The sequence below is a fragment of the Apteryx rowi genome, unplaced genomic scaffold (genome assembly GCF_003343035.1).
Source record: "Apteryx rowi isolate R43461 unplaced genomic scaffold, aptRow1 scaffold_57, whole genome shotgun sequence".
Lineage (NCBI taxonomy): Eukaryota > Metazoa > Chordata > Aves > Apterygiformes > Apterygidae > Apteryx > Apteryx rowi.
The window spans coordinates 1,297,051-1,323,466 of record NW_020450838.1 but is presented as its reverse complement, the minus strand read 5'-3'; the positions used below and the strand labels follow the sequence as shown (position 1 = coordinate 1,323,466).

Genomic DNA, 26,416 nt, shown 5'->3' with positions numbered 1-26,416 from the left:
TCTGAAGGCACTCTTCTTCCCTAGCCCTCTGAGAAGAGGGTGCATTGCTGTGCACCTTCTTATTCAAGCATTTTGCTGGAATTTTGTAATTGCTGGTGGGCGTGTGGTTATCCTGGATATGTCCAGGCATCCTGAGCATGTGTTCAGTAGAGCTGTTCATCACACGTAACACCTGATGAAGTTGTTTACTGTCTTGCAGACTTCTGAAGTGTGTTTTTGTGTGTTGTTGTTATATCCAGAAACTTTGGTTATGAACTGGGATCTCTTGGCATGTACCGCTGTACAAAAGGAGAACAAATAAGTGGCCCCTGCTCGCGAAGGATTTGAAATTGTTTTGTGGATTGATCATTTTTGCTAACACAAGATAGCATGGTTATGTTAACAGACCTATTTCTGAGGCTGTGGCAGAAGATGCATCGTTGTGAATTAGCATGGATTTGCCCAACTTTGAAATCGGATCACACCAACCAAAGCTATTTATGTACTGTGATATAAATAGAGGCACCTGTGCAGCTTATTGTAGTCTTCTGCTAGTAATGAAAATAAAGGCTCCCTGTCCATATGTGCCTCTTGATATCCATGCTGTAGGCTGATTGGTTTATTTAGAGGCCCAAAATGAGAGCTGGGTTCTGAATGTCTCTGAATTTGGTTTATATTGCCAGTCAAATGTTATTAAATGCTTTAGTAAGATAGGGACTTGCTGGGACTTACGCTTCCAAAACACTTGAACACAAAAAAAGCATTTTTTTTCCCCCTGTTGTCCATATCAACCTATTTGCTGAGTGAAATGCAATTTTTTAAAGTAATGTCAAAAAACTTGCCAAATTAGTGGAACCTGCTGTCTTTTGGATTGGGTTTTGTCAAAGGAACAAAAGCTCCACGCATTTCCCTTCCTGCATTTTTCCCAGCRTTTCTCTCCAAAGCATGATCTCAGTCTTGCACAAAATAAGTCTAACCAAGTCACTGATGAGTCAATTCAAATGCTACTGAAGGATGTTTAAAGTCATGGATTGAAATTAGAATCAATTCAGAAATGGGTTTTAAAAGTGTCTGCATAGGAGTTAGTTTTCATTATGTTTTGTTAACACAAATGACATTGCTAAYGTTTTAGAGTGTAAGTGTTCCTGTACCTCATGTAGAGTAATCTCCTGGCACCACCATGAGCTCTAAACTCCTCTGGTATATTCAGCAAGTGCAGAACTTAGTAGGCAGTCCCTGTTGGTAATGAGTGATCAGGAGCCTCTGATGGTTGCTTAGGGTTGCTTTTTCCCCATCGCACTCCATCAGAGATAACAGTCCATGGTCCTGTAGTGATGCCAAAGGTAATAGAGAAAGGGCAGCATGGCCCTACTGCTACCAGGAGTGCGCGTTTGCTTTTTAAAGGATTAAAYGGTAGGATTTTTTTTCCTGCAACACTTCTGCCTTGTACCTAAGCTTACATTCATGTTAAACCTGTCTTCTACGCAGCTTTCTTCATAGGACTTCTTCAGAGACATTATATAACCTGCAGTTGCAGGACCTAGGGTTAGAAAAAATGTTGTTGAGGCCCTTAATGTGTTATTGGAGCTGTCACTGTTTTCCTTCCCTGATAAGGAAGGAAGGCAAGGAATACTCAGCCCACCTTTTTTCCCCTTAATTTGTTCTTGGAAACTGATTTGGAGATGCAGCCATGATGCACCACTGCTTGCTCCCTTCTAATGGAGAGGAGGGCAAGAATAAATCTTGAGATGATAAAATGCCCTGCAGTTTTGATGTGTTGTTGAAATGTCCATGGAATTCCTCAGATAATTTCTCTCCCTCTGTAAACCAGCCTGATAAATTACACAGTTAATGCTTTCCAAAGCCAAGTATCCAGCTGTACAGGTTTTTAATTGCACTGGGAGCTGTTTTATCAATTCAGCTTTGAAAAACATTTCACACCCTTCTCTCCTTCCCTCCTCCCTTCCATCCATTAAAACTCAAGCTTTTAAGCCACTTTGTGGGCTCATTATTGAGAATGCCAGCCAATTAACCCAATACAAGATGAGGGCCTCCAGCATCTAACCAAGCAGCAGGCTGGATGTCTCCCTGAGAGCGCACCATCATTGATTTCACTGAACTCAGTTTTGTTTCCTACTGCTCCATGTGGAGAGACTAGAATATGGGAAGCTATTGCTTATTTTATATTTAAAGTAAAGCAAACCCAAAATGTGCACACAAAATCAAATCTGCTTTTTTTAACTGGGTTTTACAGCTATAAATAAGTCTCCCTTTCAGACCCCAACTGGTTCCTTGTGAAAACAAGCTACCATTGCAGTTAGCACTAATTGGTATTTCTGTTGGCAGCCTCTACAGAAGGGCCATGGGTTGAAAAGGCTAAAGAATTAATTTACTGTGCAGCCTGAAAAAATAGCCCTTCCAGCACAGGTCAGCAGCACTGCGACACTGTCAGCCCTTAATAAATAAATAAAAACTTCTGAAGTTTTTTCCACGCTGATTCATGATTCAGTCAAAGACACTTCTCCTCCCCTCCCCCTCCCCTTTTAATGGAAACCAATGTAGTTGACACCACTGGAGGCTAAAGATTTTTGGGTTATCCAAATAACAAACAGCACTGAATGTGGAATGGATGGAAATATCTTTTAATTTCTTTTGTCCTCACCATATCTGACATACTTGTTACTTTAAAATAAAATATTGGCTACGTTCTGTGGTTATATACACAATTTCTGCCATCAGCCTTCAAGTGCATAGCCTCTAGGATGAAGAAGTAGGTAGCTGGGAAAGCTGTCCTTGAGAACACATGCTAGGAGACTCCTTAGTTTTTTGTCATCCTCTAGTGGTTGCTCTTCATAAGAAGCTTGAACTTGCCTTTATTGATGGTGGTATTTTAGTTCAGGTGGAAAAGACTGTCTTTCATCACCAAAGGTCTGTCTTCAAACCTCAGCCTTGGCATCAGCCAAGTCGGGCAGCTTCAGAGAAGAGGCCTGCACCCAAGTGGTGTCCACATGGGTAGGTCTCAGCTTCCCAGGAGCAGTGTCAGCAGTAGCAGTACTACCTTCTGCTCGAGTATCTCCACGTTTGCGCTCTTCGCCATTGTTTTCAGCTTTATAAGTTTGATCATTCCTTGGCTGAAGACAGCTTTGTATGAGAAGGGCTTATTATGCTGTAGAAGCATTGAGGACATGGAGAAGACCAGTGTTTTCAAAGTGTGTTTTAACTATACAAAAGGGCAGGGAGTTTAAAGTTGAAAGCTTGGCAGGATGTAGCCCTCATTCAGGAGTTTGTTCTCAAGTTTCCTGAAAGGTCTTTTTATAAGCCTTGACAATCCAATCTCACGTATGGACTCTGCTTTTCAAGTTGGACTTTCCATATAGACAGTGCTTTAAAAATACTTGTGACCATTATTCAGTAATGCTGTAATCAGAGGAGAAAATGAAGGCAAGCAGTTTTATGGCTGATTAGCTGCAGACTGAAAGCATTACTGGAAATCTGTAGTGTGTAAGGCTGTGTATTTGTAAGGTTGCCAGATGCCATACCCACCTGATACAGCTATACTTACCGGTCCATGGGTCTGTATGCAGGGACCATGCACATGTCAAGATGCTTGCTGTGGGCTTGATCCTGCTCCTACCAGAGCCAGTGAAAGTCCTGTCCTTGCTTTCAGAGTAACTGGAGAAAGCTTTGAGTGAGGTAAACTCCTCCTGGACCATCACCTAGGTGGTAGGCAGGGCCTGGCTGTGTATCGTTTCTTGGTGGAAGAGTGCACATCTCAGATGGGTTGGGGACAGGTTGTAATGCCCTAATCACTTCAAGGTTGAATTGCTGTCCGAGGGCACTCAGATGAGGAGTGTTGCTGTTTTAAGAGTCTGGATAGACAGGTGAAAGGAAGAGATCTGCTTCAGTTTGGGTATACCACTTTTTGACTTTTTGCATCCCTTAGGTGCTTAACTTTAATGTTGCCTTAATGCATTTTTAATGGAATGTATAATAAACTTTTTCCTGAACAAGCATAAATTGTGCCAACTTTCTGTTCATTGTATGTATATACTTCTTAGCTGAACTCCTAACATCCTTACTGGCACACTCTGGGAACAGATAGATTCTTCACATCAGCCAGATAAATTCTTGGCTCCTGATTCTGCTTCTAGTGAGATGAACGAGTTTTGGCTGTTGATTTCAGCAAGATAAGGACTGTAAAACTCAGACTAGATTAATATTTTAAAAACATATAAATCTACAACAGGGTGTTGCTTGATAGTATACATATTTAAATATCAGCAAAGGAAATCTTGGGGAATGTAAACAGTTTCATGCAATGACATGCCTCATTAAACTAATTACAGTAACAGTTTTCAGTAGGGCTTTTAGGCACACATGTTAAAGCAGGAGTTATTGAAAATGCAGCAAACCAGGAAAATGAAGAACCTGACACAGTAACTTTTTTTTAATGACCGTTTCTTGAGGGTTTAAAAATAAAAATCAATGTGGGGTTTTAGTGGTACTTAATGTAAATAAGAAAGGGGAGAGTATAAAAATTCTAATAACTAGATTGTGCAGTAAAACTTGATGGGATACCCAGTGAAAGGGGTGAGGACACTAGAGACAGTCTACTGTTTCTTTTCAGTCAATCTTTTGATTGTGTAGCACACAGTTCGTATAAGATGATTGTCATTTTGAAGTATTTCATGCTCTTTGAGTAAAGTCATAAAAGAGGATGATCCAGTGATAAAAATAATAGCCTCGGCCTGAAGATATACACATTTAGTCCCTTCCCTTGCTTCAATTTATAAAACCATGACCCAGTTCACTAAATCTTTGTCTCTTTCCAATCTGAGAAGCAGAGATATGACGTTTCAACTTGCGTGGGAGTTTTATGTAGTGGTCTACATATAGGCTCTGAGAGCCTCTGGTATTGCAATAATTGGTATGGGAAGGCATATTGTAACTGAAAAGAAAATTGCAAATACTTGATTGACCTGAAGGATGTAGGATTGTGCCTTCCGTGTTCGTCGACTTGTTGAAGACAAACAGGCTTGGCTGCCCTGTTGAGGAAGAGCTGCATGTGTCGGGGAGAATGCACTGCTCAAACAACTATTGCCACCAGGGCTGATGGCTCGCAGCCTGGCTGAAGTCCACACCTGGACCACAACGGAGGAGCCTTGGCTTTCTGGGGTTCAGCTTCGTGACAGGAAGACCAGTGAAACCAGCCTTTCAGTGCTATTGGGGCTGCACTGCCTGCAAGCGGGAATGTGACCTGCTTTGTGTCACCGTCCTGCTCTGGAGACGGTGAGGGGACTGGGAGTGGAGTTTGAATAACTTCCTTGTTAGCAATTTTGGGAATTGATAAGAGTATGCAGAAGGGTAGTAGAGGAGGAAAGAATGGAGCTGAACCATAGATACTCGGTTCTGTTGAATTTGGGAAATTTGTTCAAAATGCATCGCTGCCTGCTAGCCTCCAATAGGGAGCAATTAGTTCTCTATTAAAGAAGACATTTAGGAAGGCTATTCTAATCAGAAAAAATCTTCCTGTAAATGTGTGGCAGGTGGTGTGAAGGGAACATTAGTTTCTTTGGGGATTTGCTGCTTCATTTCTCCCTTTACTATTGCTTTCCCTCTTTCCTAAAAAGTCCTTACTGTCCAAATGAGACTACTGCAGAGGACTGGCTCCCGCTCCTGGGGAAACCACTGGGTCAGCTGAAAAGTGACAGCAGAAGAAAGACTCACCCTGTTCTTCTCCCCTTCTTAGGGTGTTTTAGCAGATTATTTAATTATTCATCCAAGTGGTCTTTTAAAGGACTGCTGTAACTGTAGCTGGCCTTTTTGTCTAGTGAAAGTCTTGCTTAGTGATAGATTAATGTCAGCTCAGTAGGGTGATGTTGTGTTTGTTTTGACTGAACATGCCCAGCTTGACTGGAGATGAAACGGGCATGAAATACGGAGGCACCACCCAGAGCACTGAGATTTTTTTCTTGGGCTTTTGCTGTGGCCTCTGTGTGTGTGCACCAGGTGACTTTATTCCTGCAGACTTCACCCCAGTGTATTTGTAAGCCCTTAAGTTCCAATAGGAGTGAAGCATAATTTATTTTTCTAGGTTTACTTTGCTTGCCTCTAATGACTGTTAACAGTAAGAGTTTGTTTTAAGAATTAAAGTAGCTAGGTTTATTTCTTCTGAAATAAATTAATTTCCTTGCCTGGATGAACTTAATATACAGTGCAGAGCTCACGTTTGGAAAGTGCCTTACAATATCTCTGCTATTTGAATCGTTACCAGCAGAGTTTTCATTATCAAGTTTATCTTCCTTAATAATTTATGGCTTGAATTTTTATTATCCTGTGGAAGGGAGAGTAGGGAACTTACTTTAAAGGGCAAATAACAAGCAGAGAAATTTATAGTGAAAGATTGCTTTCCTGTCTGTCTGCTCATTGTGCCCTTTTGGGTGATAACTTGGCAAGTGACGCTATCTTTCTGGGTTATTCATAAATGAACCCCTTGCTTTGATATTGAGGTACTGTGCTGATGGTGGAGGTGTATCTTCTGGGGTCCTGACTGCTTGTGGTTAGTGAGCATCCCACCACACTTCTCAGAAGTAGGTGAATGTATCTCAGTTGGCAACTACTTTTGCCCCAGTTCTGGACAAAAAGTGCACGTTCTGCATAATGCCTCTCCTGCTGCCTCCTCTTATTGGTAACTTCAGTAACAGCCAGTATGAACATTGCTTTAATACCCCTACCCCCAAATCTTCAGTTTTGGCTTTGGGATATAGTTAGCTTTCCTAGCAAGATCTTTGTATTGCATCCATTTTGCTGATGTTTTGTACAAATTGCATCCTAGCTGATCATTTGCTTGCTATGCTGTTTCACTGAACTAGACAGTCGCGACTCCCTGGTCTAACCTCCCTTATGTGACGTTGTCATTACTAAATCTAAAGTGTAAAATCTTTCTTAGTGGGGTGGGAATGTGAGGGAAAGCAGTACAGCTTCTCTTCCCTTCCCAAGGCAAAATGTTCTTGATCATCTGGCAGTGGAGGGGGAGGGGGACTTTTTTTTTTTTTTTTAAGATGTGGAATAATTATGGTCTAATCAAGAAGGAAACCTTCTGGTGGTATTTTTCATAAACTCTCAACAACTTCACCTTAAAGGCAGCCATGCTGTAGTTTCTCTCACATTTCAATAGGGGAAGGTTAATTYTCAACACCTACTCAGGGCCGTGATCCTCCAAGCTAGTGTAGGAGGTGTAATTCATATCTCCTGGTGCCAGCTGATCCATCTTCCTTTGCTTCTTTTCCCACCCAACAGGGATGGTAGGAGGCACCATCGTCTCCCAACACTGATTTCTACCAGTTGCACCCTGATTTCTACCAGTTGCACCATATAGCTTTGACTGACAGGCTATATACATGTAGCATAAGCTCCAGTAGCTGGAGGCTGAAGCCAAATTTGGAATGGAAATAAGGAACTGTAAGACTTTGTTTATTTGTTTTTAATTTAAAGAAGAAGATTAGCCTTAAAGAGCTTTCCTGGACATGTGCTGGATTCGGTGCCATGGGAGAGGAGGGTGTATTTTTCAAAGGCTGACTTCAGGAACCTGGCTCACCCAGGGCTCCCTGTAGAGTTAAATGCCAAGAGTGACCTCTCTCTGAGGGCAATATAGAGCAGAAATCTCTGTCTCCACATAACTCTTTAGGGAGCCCTGGGAGGTAGCAGCCTGTGGCTGAAGTTAGCTTTGGAGAATATTTACCCTTTTCCCTGAGCCTTTATGTCAAAAGAAGATATGCTCCAGTGTGACCAGAAATGAAGGCAGAAGCATCTAAATGAATTTTCTTGTCCTGTGTTATGTAGGAGGTCATAAAAGTCATCTTCCTTTAAATCCTGTGAGCACTGTGTACAGATCCGCTCTTATTTCACCCTTCTGTATTCTGAATTTTCCTCTGCTGTGGTCTGTTGCTGGCTGAAGGGAGCTTTTCTGCTGGAGCTGTGAAAATGGCATGAATKCAGAAAGGATTCCTGGAGGATACACTTGGTTAAGCTCTCTTTTAAGTTTGATCTGATTTATCTTATGTAATGCGGTGGTCTGAGTGTCTCTTTAAACAAACAAGCAAACAAACAAACAAAAAAGCTTTAACTGTCTAAAAGCTGTTGTGAATCTTTTCTTCTGGTGAGCAACTTCTGGGATGCTTGGGGCAACAGCTATGCTGGCACAGAAAAGATAATCCAGATTTGATTGAATGTAACACCTGTGTGAGCTGCTTCCGAGAGAGGCTGGCTGGGATGGGGTTGCTGTTGTAGTAGTGAGTTGCACCGATGAGAGAAGCAGTGGCCAAATTCCAGGCATTTTCTGTCCCAACTGCATGGGACCGAATTGCTGCTGGAAGCAGAGAGGGGCTTCCTTGTGTGTGCGTGTACTGGGCGTCAATGGATTTGCACAGATCGTTGCACGCACAGGTTGAGTGTGCTGTGAGTTTGTGGTCATGCCCRGCAGCTGGTGGTATGGGTGGGCATGAGGCACCCTATTGCTCTCCTGCCGCTAGGATGGACTGCGCAGCCCGCACAGCCACGCAGTTTGGCCGCAACTGTGTAGATSTAGCATGACTGCACTAATCCAAACTGCTGAAGTGTTTTCATTCTAATTCCATATTTTTAGTTGCTCAGAACCTTACCTTCCAGGCTGAACTTCTACAGACTTGGTCTCTTGTAAAGCCACAAAGCTGCTTGCTTGTCACTGATACCTAAAAAATGTCATATTTAGTCAAACTAAGTCTACTCTTTAGAGTACAGTAGCAGTTTACATGTCTAGCTGATGAATATTTGAATTCAATGTAAGTATTAAGTCCCCTGGAATTGTGCCGGGGAGGGCAGTGCTGCTCTTGAGAGGGAGATGGATGGTTTGATGTAGGTATAAAAAAATAATAATAAATTAATAATAATATATATATTTTATATTTTTATCTATATCTCAGAGTAGGTATGAAGAGAGAAGAATACATAAAATTTCTTAAGCCCCTGGTCCTTTACGGGGTGAACTTGTAAGCAAAAACCTGGGGATCTGATTATGGCCTGCATACAAGGCAATCAAGTTTCATGGGCCATTATAACTATTAAGTAGGTGTGGAACCATCACAGCTCCACGTGCAAACCCTTGATGATGGGGAGGAAAAGTTGCTTTTGGCATTTATTTGCACCCTCCTTCCCTGACAAATTTGTGGGTGATTTCCCATCAGATGTCTGCAATGCAGAAGGTTAAATTATGCAAGGGAATCTGCAGCCATTGCAGTTTATGCTCTTCTACAATGGTAAAAGAATTGTAAGCTGTCTCATGTCAAACCTTAGAGCTACTCTGTTATATGATGCATAAGAAAGCTTTGTGTGTTAAGGGCTTTCATGGCAGAGGAGAATATGTTTGTATTCTTGCATAGGTGATGTGGAGGCTGGGACTGCGTGTCCTTGCCCTAGCTCCAAGGAATGGTCTTTTTTCCCCCATCCTGCCCACCTACTCTTGCTCTATGTGTATAGTTACAGTATATGATTCAAAGTTAAAAACAGGGYACGAACAAACTTTAGCTCTTCTGCTGTGTTGAGAAATCACTGCTCTGGGATTAACAATGGAGAAATCAAAGTGGTAACCCTGTGTTACGTGTTTAGGGAACTAAGGTGAATCTGAAGTTTTTGAGGTCTTTCTTTTTCTTCCAAGTTGTCCRTAAGTCTTCCATGAATGTAGTCTGACCTCCCAATGACCTGCTTGCTGAATGCAGGACATGTTCTGGGCTTCAAATTTATGTTTTCCTGTCAGGTTAATAGAAGTATTTGTGGTATGCAGCTGTAGATGAATGTGGAGGTGGCATGATACAATAAATAGCTGGTGCATGATAGCAGTACCCAAGCAGCCTGCCAATAGCAGAAATTTAATGATTCTTTAAAATCTTTATTTGCAATTTAGTTTGTCTCTAGGGTTCTTCAGTCAGAAATTCCTTATCCGCAGTCACCTGGATGTTGGCCTTTATCTTGTTTGTCACGTACCTTCTTTCACTTCAGATCCTCAGCCAATGTTGTGCTGAAATGAGAAGACGTGACTGAAAGCATGGTGTTTGTTTATATAGCCATAATAACCTGAAAGAAGTAAACAATAAATGACAAAGAAGCAGAGAGATTTACGTTCTGGGGACAGCAGTAAGACTGCGTATGCAGTAGCCTAGTTGGTGGTGGTTGACCAGTTTTCTGCCTGTCCTCTTCAGACAAAACTTTATATTTTTAACAATAGAAGTGTTTGTGTTAGTAGCGCACTTTTGTAAGAGTTTGGAGCAACTGTGCTCTGTACTGCGAGTCTCTACAGCAGTGCCAAATAGGTTGCCATGAACAAATACGGATAATTATTTGGAAAAAGCCACACTTCTGTTTAGTGAAAACTGTTTTTCTGTGTAAGAGACTCAGTTCTGTCCCTGAAGTCTTTAAGCCGCAGAAGATGCCGTAGAGGAGGGTGTGTGCTTATGTACGTATCTTACAGGTGAGGAGGAAAGTGTGGCAGTGAGCTGCTTGTTACACTGGTCCTAGAGAGGAAAGACTTGAAATACTCAGATTCCTCTAATAATGGTCTTCTGCCTTGATTGCCTGTCTACAGTGGCAGGCCACTAACTGTGACTTATCTCTCTGCTGCTCCCAGCACCATCCTGGTATCTGTGTGCAATTTGTTGTGCTGGAAGAGAAACTGCTACCCAGCCTTTTAATTTAAGGTTTGAAACTGAAAATTATAGTTGTCTTTATTTGCGCCCTAGTCAGTACAACTGCTGTAACTCCTGTAGTGAGTCCTGCAGATGTGAGCTGCTCGACACGTTCATTTGCCTTTCCTTGTCTGTGTGCTGCTTGCCGTTCGAAAGCAGCATCGCGCTGTCCATGCTTGCCTCTGCCTCTGCACTCAGGTACGGCCTCGCTCTGGGCRGGACGAAGTGCAGGCTGAGCAGCGTCCTCTAGTCTGCGGTGGGTTTCTGGTGGGAGATGACTGATCTCTGCACTGGAACAACCTGGAGACTTTTGCTTGTCACTGCTCCAGGCGTGCAGCTGAGCTATGTGACAGCAACCGTGGAAGGAAGGAAGGAGCTGTTTATCTGCGTGGCTATGTACTGCAAATGAGAACATTGTTTGTAAATGAACTGGGAAACAAGAACTCTTACTTCATTTAGGCATCCGTTTTAAAAACAATTAGCAAGAGCCTGCCTTCTACCAGATGTCCTAACACTGATTTTTGTAAGCTTTGACTTTTTTTCCTGTTTTGTAATATTGCTGCTTTACGCTTGTTCTGTGTACTCTTTTCCCCTTGGGCACCATGGAGCCTTGCAGACTTGGGTGTCCTGTGTGAGCGGAGCAAGATGATGTACTGAGAGGTCAAATGAGTTTTCCAGAATCATTCAGCGAGCCTGCAGAGCCAGGAGCCGAGCCCAGGACTGGTTTCATCCCACAGGATGGAGAGTAACCCTTATTTTCACCTTGTTGGAGCTCCCTGTGTTCTGCAAGCAGAGAATGAGGCCACAACCAACCTCGTGTGCAGTTGCCTACAACTCCCTACTGTCCCTTGGTTGCTCCCAGCAGCCTTGACCAAGAGAGACCTGGAGGGCTTCAGTGGTCACAGGAGGCTGCAGGACATCCTCGCTGTTGACTGTAACCTTCTTCTTTCTCTACCAGGATTGAACAGATCACTTCCCTTTTTTAGATTTTTGCTTTTAATGTCAGTATACACTTAAAACAACAATGCATTTTCTAAGAACACACCTATCAAAGGTGCTTGCTGCAAAACCTGTGGGCCTCCATCCACGATCCCAGCAGACCTTAAGCAGCACATTGGAGCATCTGGGTTAAGGACCTGCAGGATTGTTGTTATTTTCCCGTTCTTTTTTATAAATGGAAAATGTCTAAAACTAGAGGAGGTTAGCACAGAGGTATACAGCTGCTGCTGAACAGCATAGTGTAGCATTCAAAGGAAAGGCAGTGACCTTGGAATTCATTTAAATGCCTTTTTCATTGACCTTGAATTTAATGGTAATCCTCAGAAGATTATTGAAAGGTAGGATAAATAATCATAGGAGAGATGGATTGATATGCAATGTGTAGATCTGACTTCTAGGTCAAATCTCCACTCCCCTCAATGGTAGGTGAAAGCAGGCAGTAGAATGCAAAAGAAGGGAATAGCAAAAATCTCTTAAAGATGGCCAGGTAAATATTTTTACTGAGGGAGAAGCCCTTGGGATTTGTTTTTCCCATTTTGGATTCAGTGGAACATGGTGGCTTTTTTCCAGACTAGAATATCATGCTATTTTCTGTCATTGGTGGAACAAGCATTGCATGAGCAAGATTTGAGGGCCTCAGTTTGTATTTAAACATCTTTAGAAACCAGATCCTTCTTCCCCTTTGTCCTGAGTGAGTAAGCTTTATGGAAGTCCATAGTGCTGTATCAATGTAATCTTTGTGAAGGAATCCAGAACTGTGATACTTTATAGTCTGAATATCTTTCTCCAGGATACTACTTAACATGCATTTCAAAGGCTTTGGATTGTTTAATTTCCATGACAAAGTATCCTTAACTTCCCCCTACACACACACACACACACACACACACTTCCTCAATGCATAGATATGGTGAAAGCTTGGGTTGTTTTGTTGCTTTTGCGTGATCAGATCTAATATTAACGATTGTGGAACATAATTTAGGTCAAGTGTGCATGCAGTAGCGAGAGCACACAGCATGAAGTTTATTCTGGTTGGGGGACACACCGTGTAAAATCTACCAAGGCAAAGGTACCCCCTCAAAAAATCTTTTTCTTCTTACAAATTTGAGCTAGCTAATTCAGTGAAGTTCCCAGGTATCTGAGCCATGATTCAAATTCCAGRTATCTGAGCTGTGATACAGTCAACTTCACCTTTGTTATAAGTGGGGAAGAGCACAAAATGAATGAAGTTCCCTGCTCCTAAAAGGAGAAATAAATCAATTCAGGCAGGTGTCAAAGGGAACTGTCAGCCCATTCCAGAAAGCCATATGCCTGCAAGTTTTCTGTGGGTGGCAAATAAATCATTTTGCCACCCTCTTTCATACTCTTAACCAAGAGCAGTGCCGAGACAGTAAGTTGTTCTCAGCCTTTTCCAGCTTCTTCCTGAGTTCACCTCTGAGGCTGTCACCTGAGGCTTGGCCCCATGTGCTCTCCCTGCCGTGCGAAAACCAAGCAAAACGTCCTCCTCCAACTCTCCCAGCACTTCTGAGATCAGCTTGTTTTGCCGCTTCTAACACATGAAAACCCTGGTTTTGCTCATGAGAAGGAAGCGGGCTTTTTAGTGCTGCAGTCACTATACAAACTACTAAACAGCACAGACCTTAGCTAGTGTTCAAACCGGAGTTCAGTGTGGGACAAGCCATTTGGGTATTTTCCTTAATTCTCGGGTGGGATTTACAGACTTTATTCAATTATATCTTCTCTGTGCTGCGGTCGCAGCAATGACTGTGCTATAAACATGCCTGGAGAGCATTTCGTGATGTGCTGTAGTGGCTGGAGCTCTCCCGAAGTCCCTTTTTGCCTCAGGGAAGTTGCACCTTCATGTCCTGTCACTTCCAGGCTGTGAATACTCTTCAGCTTGTGCTCTATAAAACACGGTTGTCTGGCCGAGTTCAGGCTTGTCTGGTTGAGTTCAGGTTTAGGTTTGTGTCTGCTGACTTTGTCATTCATCCCATTAGTGGGAATCAAATCAGCGCTGAGATTCGGAGTCTTTGGTTTATTTTCTTTTAAACAATGGTATAAAAATAGTCATAGCCCTGTTGCCTGTGTACCTCAGAAACTGCTTTTGCTGAAGTGGTATCGAAACAGATTTTTAGCTGCATTTTCAGATACGGCTTTCAAAAGCTCAGCAAAGTCTGGGCTTTCAAGCGTGCTTTCCAGCAATAACAGCTGGAGAGAGAAAAGAGGGGCTGYGGAGAGAGGCGCAGGCGAACGCCTTGCATCCGCTGGGTCTTGTCTAATTACAGCTCTCCGCGCCTCCAGCRCCAGCCCACCTGCAGGAGCCAGCCCCAGCTCTTTGCCCGTGCTGCCCCATCCTCCTTGGCTCCGGCCCCCGGGGACCGCGGTGGCATTTGGCGGGCATGGAAGGAGCTGCGGGAGGGCGATGAAGGAGGCTGCCCCCAAGGCCCGCACACAGGATCGCACCATCGTTGCTCAAGTGCAACTCGACGTTGCAGCTGAAATCTCACCCACTCCTGAACGTGCAGCTTGCCTGGAAGCCTTGGAGGGGATTGCACCAGATGAAAGCAGTTTAATTTACACCCAAATAACTTGTTTTAAATCTGTTTTTCCTCACTCATGCATTCATTTTACTTTATTGTAATGTCAGYACTTAGCAATGAAGTAATGGGAGATCTCTGGAGAACTTCGCACAAGTGAGAAAGCACCATTATCTCAGTTTTACAGGCCTTGCTTACGTTGAGAACATATGTGGTGGTGTAATTACACTGATGTGAGTAAATCAGTGCAAATCCTTGCTACAGGGACATGCTGCACCAATATAAAGTAGGGCTTATTATCAGTGCAGTTTAATTCAAATTACATTACCTAATTAAGCTATGCTAGTATAAGCCTCAGCTTAAATTGAGCAAGTCACGTGAGAGTCTGTGTTGTTTCTATTTAATGCAGATAAAGATTTGGAAACTGAAATAGGTGAGGTTGTGTCTTACCCAAGAAGATGCTAGAAGGAATGGACTTGATGAGTATTGTGTTCATAGTATGTTCTGGTAGGGAAAAAGTGTGGGTGTGAATGCAGGGGGRTTTATTATTTTTTAATAAATTAAATTCTTTGCTTAAGCTATGGTGACTACTTTGGAAATGATCCTAAATCATACTGAAGCTTTACAAATGAATCAAGTAAACTCATACTAAATTCCAGTAAATCTCTACCACATGGTTTGGGATTTTGATAATGACTGGATGGGTCAATGAATAACCATGGCGTGTACAATTTAATTGGCTATATCTTCCTTTTTTTTGGCAGGGTGTGGGCACTGTAAGAAAATGAAACCAGAATATGAGAAGGCTGCAGAGTTTCTCCATGTAGCCAGTGATGTAAGCTAATTTTCATTATTATATCCTTCAAATAATCAGTGATAAATAACTGGAGTAATAAAAGTGACTTTTCTCCCTACAACAAATTCAGCTGTTCTCATCCTCCCACAGGACCCTTCAAAATGTGCTTCCAAAGTACAGTCTCATCGCTAATGCATGAGCCCTGCCAAAGTTTTAGAAAGAACATTCTGTCTTGAACAAAAACAAAATTGAAAAATGTTTATGTATTCTGCTGTAGGCCTTATACATAATATGATCAAATCCAAAATGGATTTTTTTCCCTTATTGTTTAAAGACATTGAGTGTGGAGAAACATAGGGTTTTATTTATGAATTAGATTTGGCGAAAAAAAGCAAAAGGGGTCCATCTCTCTTTCAAATATCTTGGTTTTATGGTTGTGTCACTCCATTAGCTTCATCGTAAGTGCTCCATCAGCATGACTGGGTGGAGAACAGAGGTCCAGTAACATGATTATTACTCTTACTGATTCAGTCTCACTCTGTATATGCCATGAAAGGAACAGAAACAGAATTCTCCCCCCCCCTCCCCCCAGACTTTAGGTATCTTCAGTGGAGATACCTGGATTCCCTTTGTAGTTGTTGGAGAAGAAGAGGGAGATGTGCAAAAAAAATCAGATGAATCGCATCCCAGGAGTGTCTCTTCTCCCTTGACTGTAAAGGTGGCTGATGTAAAGATGCCTGCAAGTTAGGGAAAGGGGGATTTGTCTTGAAGTAAACTTTTAACAATGCTCCTTTCTCTGGGAGAAGTGGATGGATTTGGTGGGAGGGAGTGCCTCTCCCGGGAGCAGCTCTTAGGCTCTTACAAAGTGACTTGTGACAGGGAAATCTGGTCAGAAAAGAGGAGGAGAATACCCTAATTATATTGGCATCATAAGATATCCCTTCCTGGTGTTGCATCGGCCCTCTGTGTCTTGCTGTGCATCTTTAGTGTGTGCCTGAGGAAGCAAAGGCACCTAGAGTGTAAGTGATTGCCCTGGAGTGCGCAGCTGTGTGYGAGTGTGTTGCTGTGATTTACAGGTGGTGGTTTCTGTTTTAGAGTCCGGGTGTCCTTGCAGCCGTAGATGCTACCGTCAACAAGGCACTGGCAGAAAGATACCACATCTCGGGATTTCCTACTTTGAAGTATTTTAAGGATGGAGAGGAGAAATACACTCTGCCACACCTCAGAACAAAGAAGAAGATCATTGACTGGTTGCTGAAGTAAGTATTAAGAGTCTGAGATAGTATTCAGGTTCGTGGCTATGGGCTCCTGAAGATTGCTTTTGCAAGGAAGTAAATCTTAAACCTGGCTTCATCGACTGCTTAAATCCCTTGCTAACAAAAACAAATTGAATTCCAGTATTGAAAGCCACACAAACATGTATGATAATTATGGTCTTTAATACACCAAATCCTTTATTTGCTGTGGGGTTTTTCATAGTTGTCCTGGTAATTCTTTCCCAAAATAAATATTTTTCAAATATGCCCTAAGCCTCTCTCTGGAGAAGGAATGCCAGTGGCTCTGAAAAATAAACAGAACATTTGTTGTTCCCTCTTTATATTAAGCAGCAGATTTCACTATTTAGCTACTGATCTTCTGTAGTTGTACTTTCCCCCTCCAGCAATTTCAGAGTCAATACGTAGATGACCAGTTATGTGGGACTGAAGGAAAGCCACTGAGACCAACAAAACAGCACCTTTTGTGTTCTTCCCAACTTTTCCTGGGAGGTGTGTTAAAATATGCAGAGTTATGTTTGATGTATGATAAAAATAATCTTATTTCAAAGAGGAAAATTGCTGGTATAATTCTGTCTTTTAAGTATTTTGGAATGAAATGTGTAATTCATTTAAGTACTGTAAGCATAGTATATTTTCCATGTTATTCAATGAAAATGCATCTGTGTTTTGTGACGTTTTTAAGTCATTTTAACTATTAAGCACAGTTGGTATGAGGAATATAATCTTAATTTTTCCACCCCCCGTTTGGTTTTGTTTGTTCTTGTTTTTTTGTTGTTGTTGTTGTTGTCTTTTAATCTACATCTCTGAGTGCCTCAAATCAGGTAAGAAATACAGCTTGGGAGCATCTTTGTAGCATGTTGGGAAGTTTTGTCTGCTTTTTACATTTGCACCCAGCATTCCCTTGGCCRCTTTGCTTATTCAAGCTCTAGGATGCTTTGTCAGTAATGGATATTAATCACTGTCCGATTTCCCCTAGGCATTTGCTGGAGCGTTTTGAGTGCTAGCTAATTTGTACTGGGCTAGGCAGCCGGGTTGGTACCGCCTGTTCACTTTGGTGATCTACGCTACTTACCTGAGGGTTTTCTCCAGTGGGCTAAGCAGAGCGCTCACGTAGTTGTCTAGGTAAAGCAGCAGTGATGAAGAGGGTAGCGGTGGTAATCTTTTCCAGATCCAGCTGTGCCACTGGAAGACTTCTGTCTGCAGCCTCGGGCAGTCAGCAACACAGGGAGAAACATAGGCTTGTCTGCAGCCTCAGGCAGTCAGTAACGCAGGGAGAAACATAGGCTTGTCTCCTACCCTAACCACTAGCCACTCTTCCAACTAGAGACAGAAATAAAGTGGGCTCCTTATTTGTTGACCTGGGGTAAAATTGTCACAGCTCCACTGAAGCTGATGGAAAAAGGGATGCATCTGGGGTGCAAGGTGGAAATAAAGTTAYGTTTGTGGAAAAACCTCTCCAAATGAGTGGTCTAGTCACAGCGGTGCAGGTTTCAGCTTCGGTCCCCAGTCTGTTCGTGGTGTCTGTGCTCTGCGCTGCCTCACTACGCTGTTAGCGGTATCCGAGTAGCTGATTTCAGGCCAGCTTGGGGAGGTCTATGTGAGATGAAGTCACACCCCAGACTACCTGCAATTGATGATAGCTCACACCAACTGTGTTCATGTGGCGATTCAGACCAGCTGTCCTAATTCTTTTGGCTAACAAGGAGCAAATCAGTATTGATGGAAATATGATGGATGTCCACCAAATGACCTTGAATAGAACTTTAAAATTTGAGGTGTTCTCCACTTAGTTTTTATGTCCCTGGTACAACTTAAAATGGTGTCATTCAAAGTGACAGGAAAGGCTGAAAAGCTAATTTATTACCAAGGCAACATATGAAGGTCTTTATACCTTGACTCCATTCTGATGCTTTTATATAAGTAATCACTTATTTAAGATACAGCAGGAATGAATTTAATGAGTCTGAGAGAAGTCTGTGAGCTGGTGAATAGCAGAAGTTTTGTTAGAGGTGCTCTAGATGTGCAGCATTGCTCTGATCTAGTCAGTATGTGCAGTCATAATTGAAAACCTGACATTCTCTTTATCAAGATAAAATATTCCAGTTCAGTTACCCCCAGTCTTCCAAATGGAACGATGCTGATTTTTTGTATCCAAACTTTAATATTAGAATTCAAGAGAAGGTCGTGAAATTCTTTATAGAAGTTTGCATGATAGCGATAGAGAGTATGCGGCGAACGTTTGAATGGAAGATGCTGCCCTGTGTCAGCTGCCTTTTGATTGCCCTGCCTGCTGTTCTTAGTTCATACCTATGGACAAAGTAATATAGGAGCAATGTTCTTTCTGCCAGATAACGGGTGCAATATAGGAAATCTTTATTCTGCAATCTGATATGCCTGAGTAGGCTCACTTAAACTGTATTTTTACTGACTTACAGAAATTAACACATAGCATTTTTTGTTGTTACCTGGCATTGGAAATATTGAGCACTTTTTTTCTACTGCAGAGGTACCCTGAAGGATTATTCTACCTTGTTTCCCTCATAGTAGTTGTGACCAGGTTGTGATGCCTCTTCACATGCTTTCAGAAACACTTTCAAACCAATCTCGTTCCCCATCTTTTCTAGTCCTGAAGCACCACCTCCACCCGAGCCTGCATGGGAAGAAAAACAAACTAGTGTTATGCACCTTGCTGGAGAAGATTTCAGGGAGTCCTTGAAGAAGAAGAAGCACACGCTTGTCATGTTCTACGCCCCATGTGAGTAAAAACCTCTCCATGTGGTTTGGGTTTGATTTAAATGCTACAATTTATGAAATCCTGAATTAATTCACTCGCTGTCCCCAGACTACGTAGGGGTAAAAAGCCGATTCTGAATGTAACTGCATGGGACCATCCTTGACACTACTGTATGAATCTTCATAAATGGGAAACAAAACAATGTACAGTGTTTATTTAAGGAGTTATTGTGCTAATGCAGACACTAAAGTAGGCAGGGAAACAAAAAGAAAACGGATGTATTTTCCTCTGCTGCATTTTATGGTCCGCGTAACAAAATGTGATCCATTTATAATAGTACAACGGACCCACAGAGCCTGGCTCATTAGTGCAGCACTTCAGTAATGAAATCGATATAGTGGTGCAGGGAGAATCAGTCTCCCACAGGCCGAGAACAAATTCTGATGGAACTTTGTCAGTAATAAATCTACATTTAAATCACCACCTGGATTATGGGCATAGCTTCCCCCTCCCAAACAGTTTTGCATACATCACCCACACACTCCCTTTTTGAAATTCCTGAGCATATTTCCAGTGAAGTTTTGAATCAAGCCCTTCATAAGTTAGGTGAATGGGAGGAAAATTATTTCCCCGCCTTTCATTTTAAATGACTTCTTTAGATATATGCCATATGCAGGTACCATTTGTCTCTGGATATTCCTTCTGATTCTCATGGTATTACTGAAACTAGAGAAATTGTCTCTTCTATTTTTTTGTGTTGTCCTAGAGGAAGGCAGGTTCAATTCAGGCTCTTCGCTTTTGAGGGGACTGTCAAAGGGAGAAGATATTAAATAGATTAATTTTGCAGGAAAAAATGCTTCCCCATCGCATGACCATCCCTGCAATTCACTGATAACCTTTAGACAGCAGTTACTAACTTGTTCCCCTAAAAATGAAGGGGTTTTCTAGAAAGGAAGAAAAGGCTCAGGTCCTTAATTTTTAAACAGTCAGCCTTTTATTTTGCTTTTCTATTAGAGAATTAAACATGAATGCTTTTGGGCTCCTGCAAAGTCCTGCAGGATGTGAGATGTGGAGAGAAGGGAGGGGTGGAATTCAGAAGAGAGATTTCTGGAAGGTTGTAAAAGAAAAGAGAAAGGGACTTAATCCTTTCTCAACTCCAGTTCCCACCATCTATTGACTGAAAATTGCCCATGTGCCAGGAATTTCTGATTCATGGAGCGCAACTGGTTAAGAGCAAGTTGTAGCTTCAAAATCAAATGATTGTACACGAAATGGTAAGAGTTAGAAATTTGCTGTTCTTGAGTTCTCTTTACCCAATGAGCCACTTTCCATGGAGAAGAGAGAGCTCTTACTCCTCTGTTGTTCTTCAGGTGCATCTCTTTAAGGCACTTAAGATTTTTGTCTTGTCTTTTTTTTATGGACAGTGTTTATAACAAAGACACTAAGTGCAATGAATATGTAGCTCTCGGGGCTGAAAGCATGAGTCAACTTGCCTGATGGGCAAATTATGACACCATTGTTCGAAGGCTGAATTCCACCCTTACCCCAGGAGTAGTGAATAAAGATCAGGCTTGCCCTGTGTGTACTAATGGGCTGCAAGAGCAAGATTTGCATGATGTGAGACCATTGGGTTCATTGAGACTGCCCTTCAGACATGTTCTTCCTGCACTGTTTCGGATACAGTGCTGCGTGAGACCACCTATATACAAGACAGAGGTGTTAACTGAAACCACCACTTCTGGACTTCCCGTAACTCCTCAGACAGCACTGCTGTTGTGTTGTCTGTATGTGGGTCATGCACGGTTTCTGATGTGTTAGATTTGTTCTAAATTTGAAAGTGCCTGTGTGCTAAGCATAACGCGCACACACACACAAACACTGGAGTCAACAAGCCTGTCCTTTATTGGATGCAGTGGGAAGTAGGAAATGAATATTTTAAGTCTCTAGTTTCTGTGAAATAATTATTAATGCAACAGAACAGTACAAATCATTCTATTTTTCTGCTTTTCTGCAGTGATAATGTGCCTCCTGCTAAATTTGCTAGATTAGCTTTTGTTTACCCTTTTCTCAATCCTGAGACCTCTTGGAGTTTACATCGCCAATTAGTCTTAACTTGCTTATTTTAGTGCAGAAGGAGCACAGCTAAAATTGCCAGGTCCCATTATATCCAATAATTTTCTTTTTCTATTCAGATCCACATCTTAGGTCAGTGCAGACTCACAGTATGTTACTCTATTCACTTGTGACTCTATGGCAGTATTTGTTACACTTACACATATGCTGAGATATTTTAAGATTGGGGAGGGTGTATGCATGCATATATAAAATATGTTTATATATAAATATTTATGCTAAGAAATGTATCTCTCATCTGTCATTAGAATTGAAAGCAGTAAGTTGAATATTCTGACCTTTTTAAAGCTTTCAGTTAGTGACAAACCTTTGGGGAAAGGCCACTGATTTATATCTTACATGTGAATTAAAATGAGATCTGGCTTTTCTGTGGCAACTTCCAGCCCAAATCACTTAGTTTGTATAAGAGAACCATCAATCTGCTGCTGTACAGATAACTCTGGACTGAAYTGAGCGATGTTTTAATGGTACTGAGCAGTGCTTCACGGTGATTTAACTCCAGAAGAAAATACTGCTGTATCCAACTGGAAAAGATAGGGAACTCATTAGCCCATCACCCTGAACATGGTCAAAGCATAAAGGTTAAACCTGGTGCTTCGGGAGTCTTTTAAGGACTGTGAATGTGAATCAAAACCCTTGAAATTGCTGGAAAAATCCCACTGCCATGGACTTGGCACCCACAGTGAGAATAATGTTCCTGATTTCATGTTGCGTCCTTCCGCAGTGGCATTTCCATGCACTGTAATGCCTGATTTGGGACAAGGGACAGCCGTAAAGGTAGTTGGTCACTACTGACTTGGGACAAAAGTGCTAGTTGCAGAATAGCTGATGCTACTTGTACCAATAACTGCCTTTGACCTGATCTTCATCCTGGTGTCCCTTGGTTCAGTCTGTACCCTCTGTGGCTGCCACCAGGAAGGGTACCCTGCCATGCAGGCTAGTGGTGCACGCTGGCACTTGTCCCTGCTTCTCAGGGCTGGCGGCGTCTGTGCTGCACAGCGCTAGGTCTAGATCTTCTCTGGACCTATGTGGGGCCCTTGTGGTCCTTAGATGCGATTGCTGTCCCCCTACCTCATCCCTGAGTTCAAAATGCCTACAATAATGAGAGCAATGTTGCAATCTGCTAAAGTGAAGTATGGTGCCACAGGCACATGTTATGTGTCCTGCGGCCTGGTGTGAAGGGTTTGAGGGGCATTTGAGAGCACCAGGCTTGTTGCACTAGCATTTGAGAGGTGTTTTAGGAGATGTCCAAACTTTATGGCACCTGTGTCTGTATTATCTCTGTAGAGCAGCCCTTGGAGTACCGGTTACCACCAACTACAAGTCTCCTTTTGTAACTGTTTGACTTGGTCCAGAAAAGAGGAGAGGAGCCAGTTAGTCTTGAGTTTGGTTTGATGTGCATACACAGCCTAGTATGTGGATGATTGGGTTTTGGGAGCTGTGGACCAAATCAGGAAGTGGGCCAAACTGACGAGAATAGACCCAGCCCAGAGAAGTATGATGTTTGCCCCCAGGCTTACCCAGCTAAGCCCAGAAGTGACAGCGCTGTACTCCGTGGTGCTGTGTCCAGTGCTTGTTTCAAGACCTGCAGCATTAAATGCGTAGGGATCTGGACTGACCAGTTTGAATTGATGCTACTTCTGGGATCAACGGGCTGACTTTTCTTTCTTGTTTCTCTTATGTCCTCACTGTTTGTTCATGTAGACTATCTGAATGTGTTTTGTTCTCTGCATTTTTACTTTTATGTGGGCTCTCTCCACTCCATTACCCCGGATAATTAAGACTTGACTTCGCCAATGCATTAGATTTTAACCTGCTCCTACTGTAGCACCGAGAACTGCAAAACAGAAGCAATCGATTGTTGATTAGTTGTCAGAATCACAAAGGGCAAAGAAATTGCAGTAAATAAAGTATCTGCTCAGTTGGGGATGTTTTTGCTGCATTACTCAAACTGAATTAAGGAAAAAGTCATAACTGAGTGAATCTAGGTCGGCATTTTCCAGTGAAATAGAGAAATGCAAATTGTTCAAGGTTGGACTAAGCAATCTCCAGACATCCCTCCCATCCTCAGCAATTCGTTGATTCTAGGAACAGTAGCACTAGAGTTTCAAATTTAAAGGGTGTTTTTCACCCTTTCCATCTAGTTATTGTTTTCTGTGAATAGCTGTCCAGCGGTGATTGTACTTAAGAATTAAGACCAACGTGAAAACACGTTTGTATTGTTTTGTGTCAAGAGAGCTACCTCCAGCAATGCTACAAATGAATCCCCTGTGTCAGGAGCAGTAGTTGTATCATAATAGAATCCAGTAATTAGTGGGTCTGAATGATGGGAGAGGTGCTTTTTTTTTTTTATTGGACACTTTTAAGGAAAGGGCTTTGTGCTGAGCAAATACATTCAGTTCCTAGTTTTGTAAAAACGCAAGGTAAGTGTTCTTAAAAAAAATAAATAAATTTTTCAGCAGCAATGAGAAATAATAGGGGGAAAATGCTCCCTTTTAATGGTTTGTAAGGACGGCGATTGCCAATGTTATTAACTTGCCAAATGACTTCAATTTGTGGGACTCAACAGGGCTCACAGAATGGATATTTTTAATAAATACTTTGTTGCTGGGAGCTGCTTTCTGGTTTGCCTCTCTGTTCAGCAGCAAAACTTTCACTTCACTTGAAATTATTTTTGTCAGCTGGAGAAGATTATTCTCTGGTGCAGCCTGACCCACAGGGGTTATGCAAAGAACACTCAGCATATAAACCTTACTGAGGACAATTTTAATGGGGTATTTTTGTATTGAGTTAGTGGCTGTGTGTTGACAAATAGATGTGCAATTAGGACATGTACCTCTCCTTGGCTCTTAGCTTAACTCTTTTGTAAGCTTTTTCTTTTAGAGATGGAAGAAGTAAATGAAGGCACTTCATCTGTTTTGTACCTGATGACATTGCAAAAGAGTTTGGGAAGATGTTTGAATCTTTTTTTTTAAGAAACTGGGTATTGTTTTGACAAAAATAAACTGTTTTTTGGCTCCAAGTCAAGTAGGAATCTTGACAGAGACATCATCACTGTCTGATAGATATTGTTGTGGATAGCAAACAATAACAAATCAGAGAGGGAACAAATTTTTTTTTTAGTCCAAACTATAAATCAGCCTTTCCCATCCCTGTGCATCCCATCAGTAGTGCATAAAATGCTGAGAGCTACAGCAACGTGCATTAATTTTTACCCACAGGTTTTGTTCAAAATGTTGTTCATCCTGGTACTCTATTCCTGTAATCTGGTATGCTCCTTCTATCTTTTTGCAGAGAAAACTTCCCAGTTTCTTCTGTCCAGGTTATGCATCAAGGAATATACAGTATCAGAAGAGCACTTAGAGTCCGTGCCAGAGTGGATTGCACTGTGTGCGCAGCCTGTGCAGATAGCGCTTTGGTTATTAGTGCTAACAGATAGGTCCTGTCTGCTCCTCCAGCCCTGTTGGCTTGCTTATAACATGAGCTGATCAAAAAGCTTTTCTTAAGAAAGCAGTAATGTTTCCTTTTYCTTCCTCCCGTTTTGAAGTAGGCTGGGACAAAGCTGGCTACACCATATCTCTGCCCTCATGCCTTTGCACTGCTTGCAGGAAGGTTTGGTGAGATTAGGCTGTGTTCTGGCTAATCCTGACTGCTGCAACGGGGCAGAATAATTTAGACCGACCATGAGGCTTCAGCCAGTGACTCATGGGCCTGAGATCACTGGTYGAGGTCTCGGCATGGAGAGTCGACCTGGATGGCATAGTTTTATGTGAAGGGAGCACAGAGGGGCTAAAATATGCAATAGTTAATAGGTCCAAATGCACTGAAATGCAACGCTTGTTTGAATGATCTCCTATCTCCCAGTAATTTTTGAACAAAGCAGCCGTAACAGTATGCCGTAACAGCCTCAGAAGGGCTTACAACAAGCAGTTTTCCCTTCATTTGCAACCATATCTTGTTAAGTTTTCATTAGAAGGCTCTATCAGAGAGTATGAGCAAAATGTGCATGCTTGTAAATGAAGCTTAAGCTATCAAAAATTATTTAAAACATGCTGAACAGAAAGAATCCATTTCAAGGCAAAAACCCTCGCAGTAAGGATTTTCTGGTTGTTGACCAAGGGAGAAGCTATGTCTGGGGCCTCCGATAATGAGGCTTCAAATCCTGCATGGGCTGGCATTGCAGAATTTCGATTTGTTAGCTCTGCTGGTTCCTTGTTTCTCCCATGTATTACTGGTGCTCTCGCTGCAGACTCATGCTAGCAACATGCCTTCCCATCAGTGTAAACAGTGCTGATGCTACAGAGGCCATTAATGGGCTGATTTTGGTAAGGGATAAATTTATAGAGCGGTCTTTGCAATCAGGCTGTCAGAGCTGCTGCTAGCCCTAGTGCTTGTGTTGAGGATATTAATTAGTACCAGGAGAACAGGTTTTAACCACGCTTAACTCAGAAGTTGAGGCACTTCACTGGACTGCACGTAGCTATGGCAGAAGTGCTCAGAGTAGAGACTAGCTCTAAAACTACAGAGTTACCACTGTGATCCTCAGCTTTGTTTGTGCTCAGCTGGGTGGTGACAGAGTCTATCTGGAAAATCCCGGTGTTCTGGGACTGACACGTTAATTTTGTTCTGAATATAACTATTGCTCTTAACCCTCAGTCCGGTGGTTGCTTGCTGTACAGCTTTGCATCTTAAAGGATTGCTTGGTGCCAAGTGCCAGTTGCTGTCATGTTATTTGTAATTCACTGCAATTAGTTGTGTCCTTGCCTTTTACAGTGGATAAAACAGTCTAGGGATTTGGGGCTGGATCTTTCCCCTCTTCTCACCTTTGCAGTTTGCCCTGTTCTGATGATTATGTTGCTGCTGTTCATGTTTAAGGCTGTGGTTTCTAAAGATTTGGGTTTATGTATGCCCCTTCTCCTCTATATACCCACAACGTGCTACAGAAGTGATGCTAATGCAGTTTGCACAGAGAGAGTGCATAGGTAAAGCTGTATTTTTATTCAGTGCATGTTATATTCAATCTGTGAATGAGTATTCTTCAAGGGTTAACGAAAGAAAACAGCCAGTAGGTGATTTCTCTGCCAGTTTCATGCTATACAAACTTTTAACTAAGTAGGGTTTTGGAGACCACTAAGAGGGGGTTCTGGGTAGCCACATGGTCACAGACCACTTAAGGGTGTATCGTTCCTATCCCAAATGGTTGCAAGGCAAGCAGGGTAGTTCTGCTGTGGAGAATAATATTTTTG

The 26,416-nt window shown here is 42.2% G+C and overlaps 1 protein-coding gene across 1 annotated transcript in view; it reads left to right on the top strand.

Annotated features, from left to right (window-relative positions):
* Positions 1-26,416, top strand: part of PDIA5 (protein disulfide isomerase family A member 5) — a 99,464-nt gene that overhangs the window by 50,879 nt on the left and 22,169 nt on the right. Inside the window, exons 13-17 of the mRNA XM_026082191.1 lie at positions 14,995-15,065; positions 16,122-16,285; positions 16,668-16,792; positions 17,112-17,124; positions 18,928-19,058. Coding sequence (XP_025937976.1) covers positions 14,995-15,065; positions 16,122-16,285; positions 16,668-16,792; positions 17,112-17,124; positions 18,928-19,058 — 504 coding nt within the window. The remainder of the gene's footprint in view (positions 1-14,994; positions 15,066-16,121; positions 16,286-16,667; positions 16,793-17,111; positions 17,125-18,927; positions 19,059-26,416) is intronic.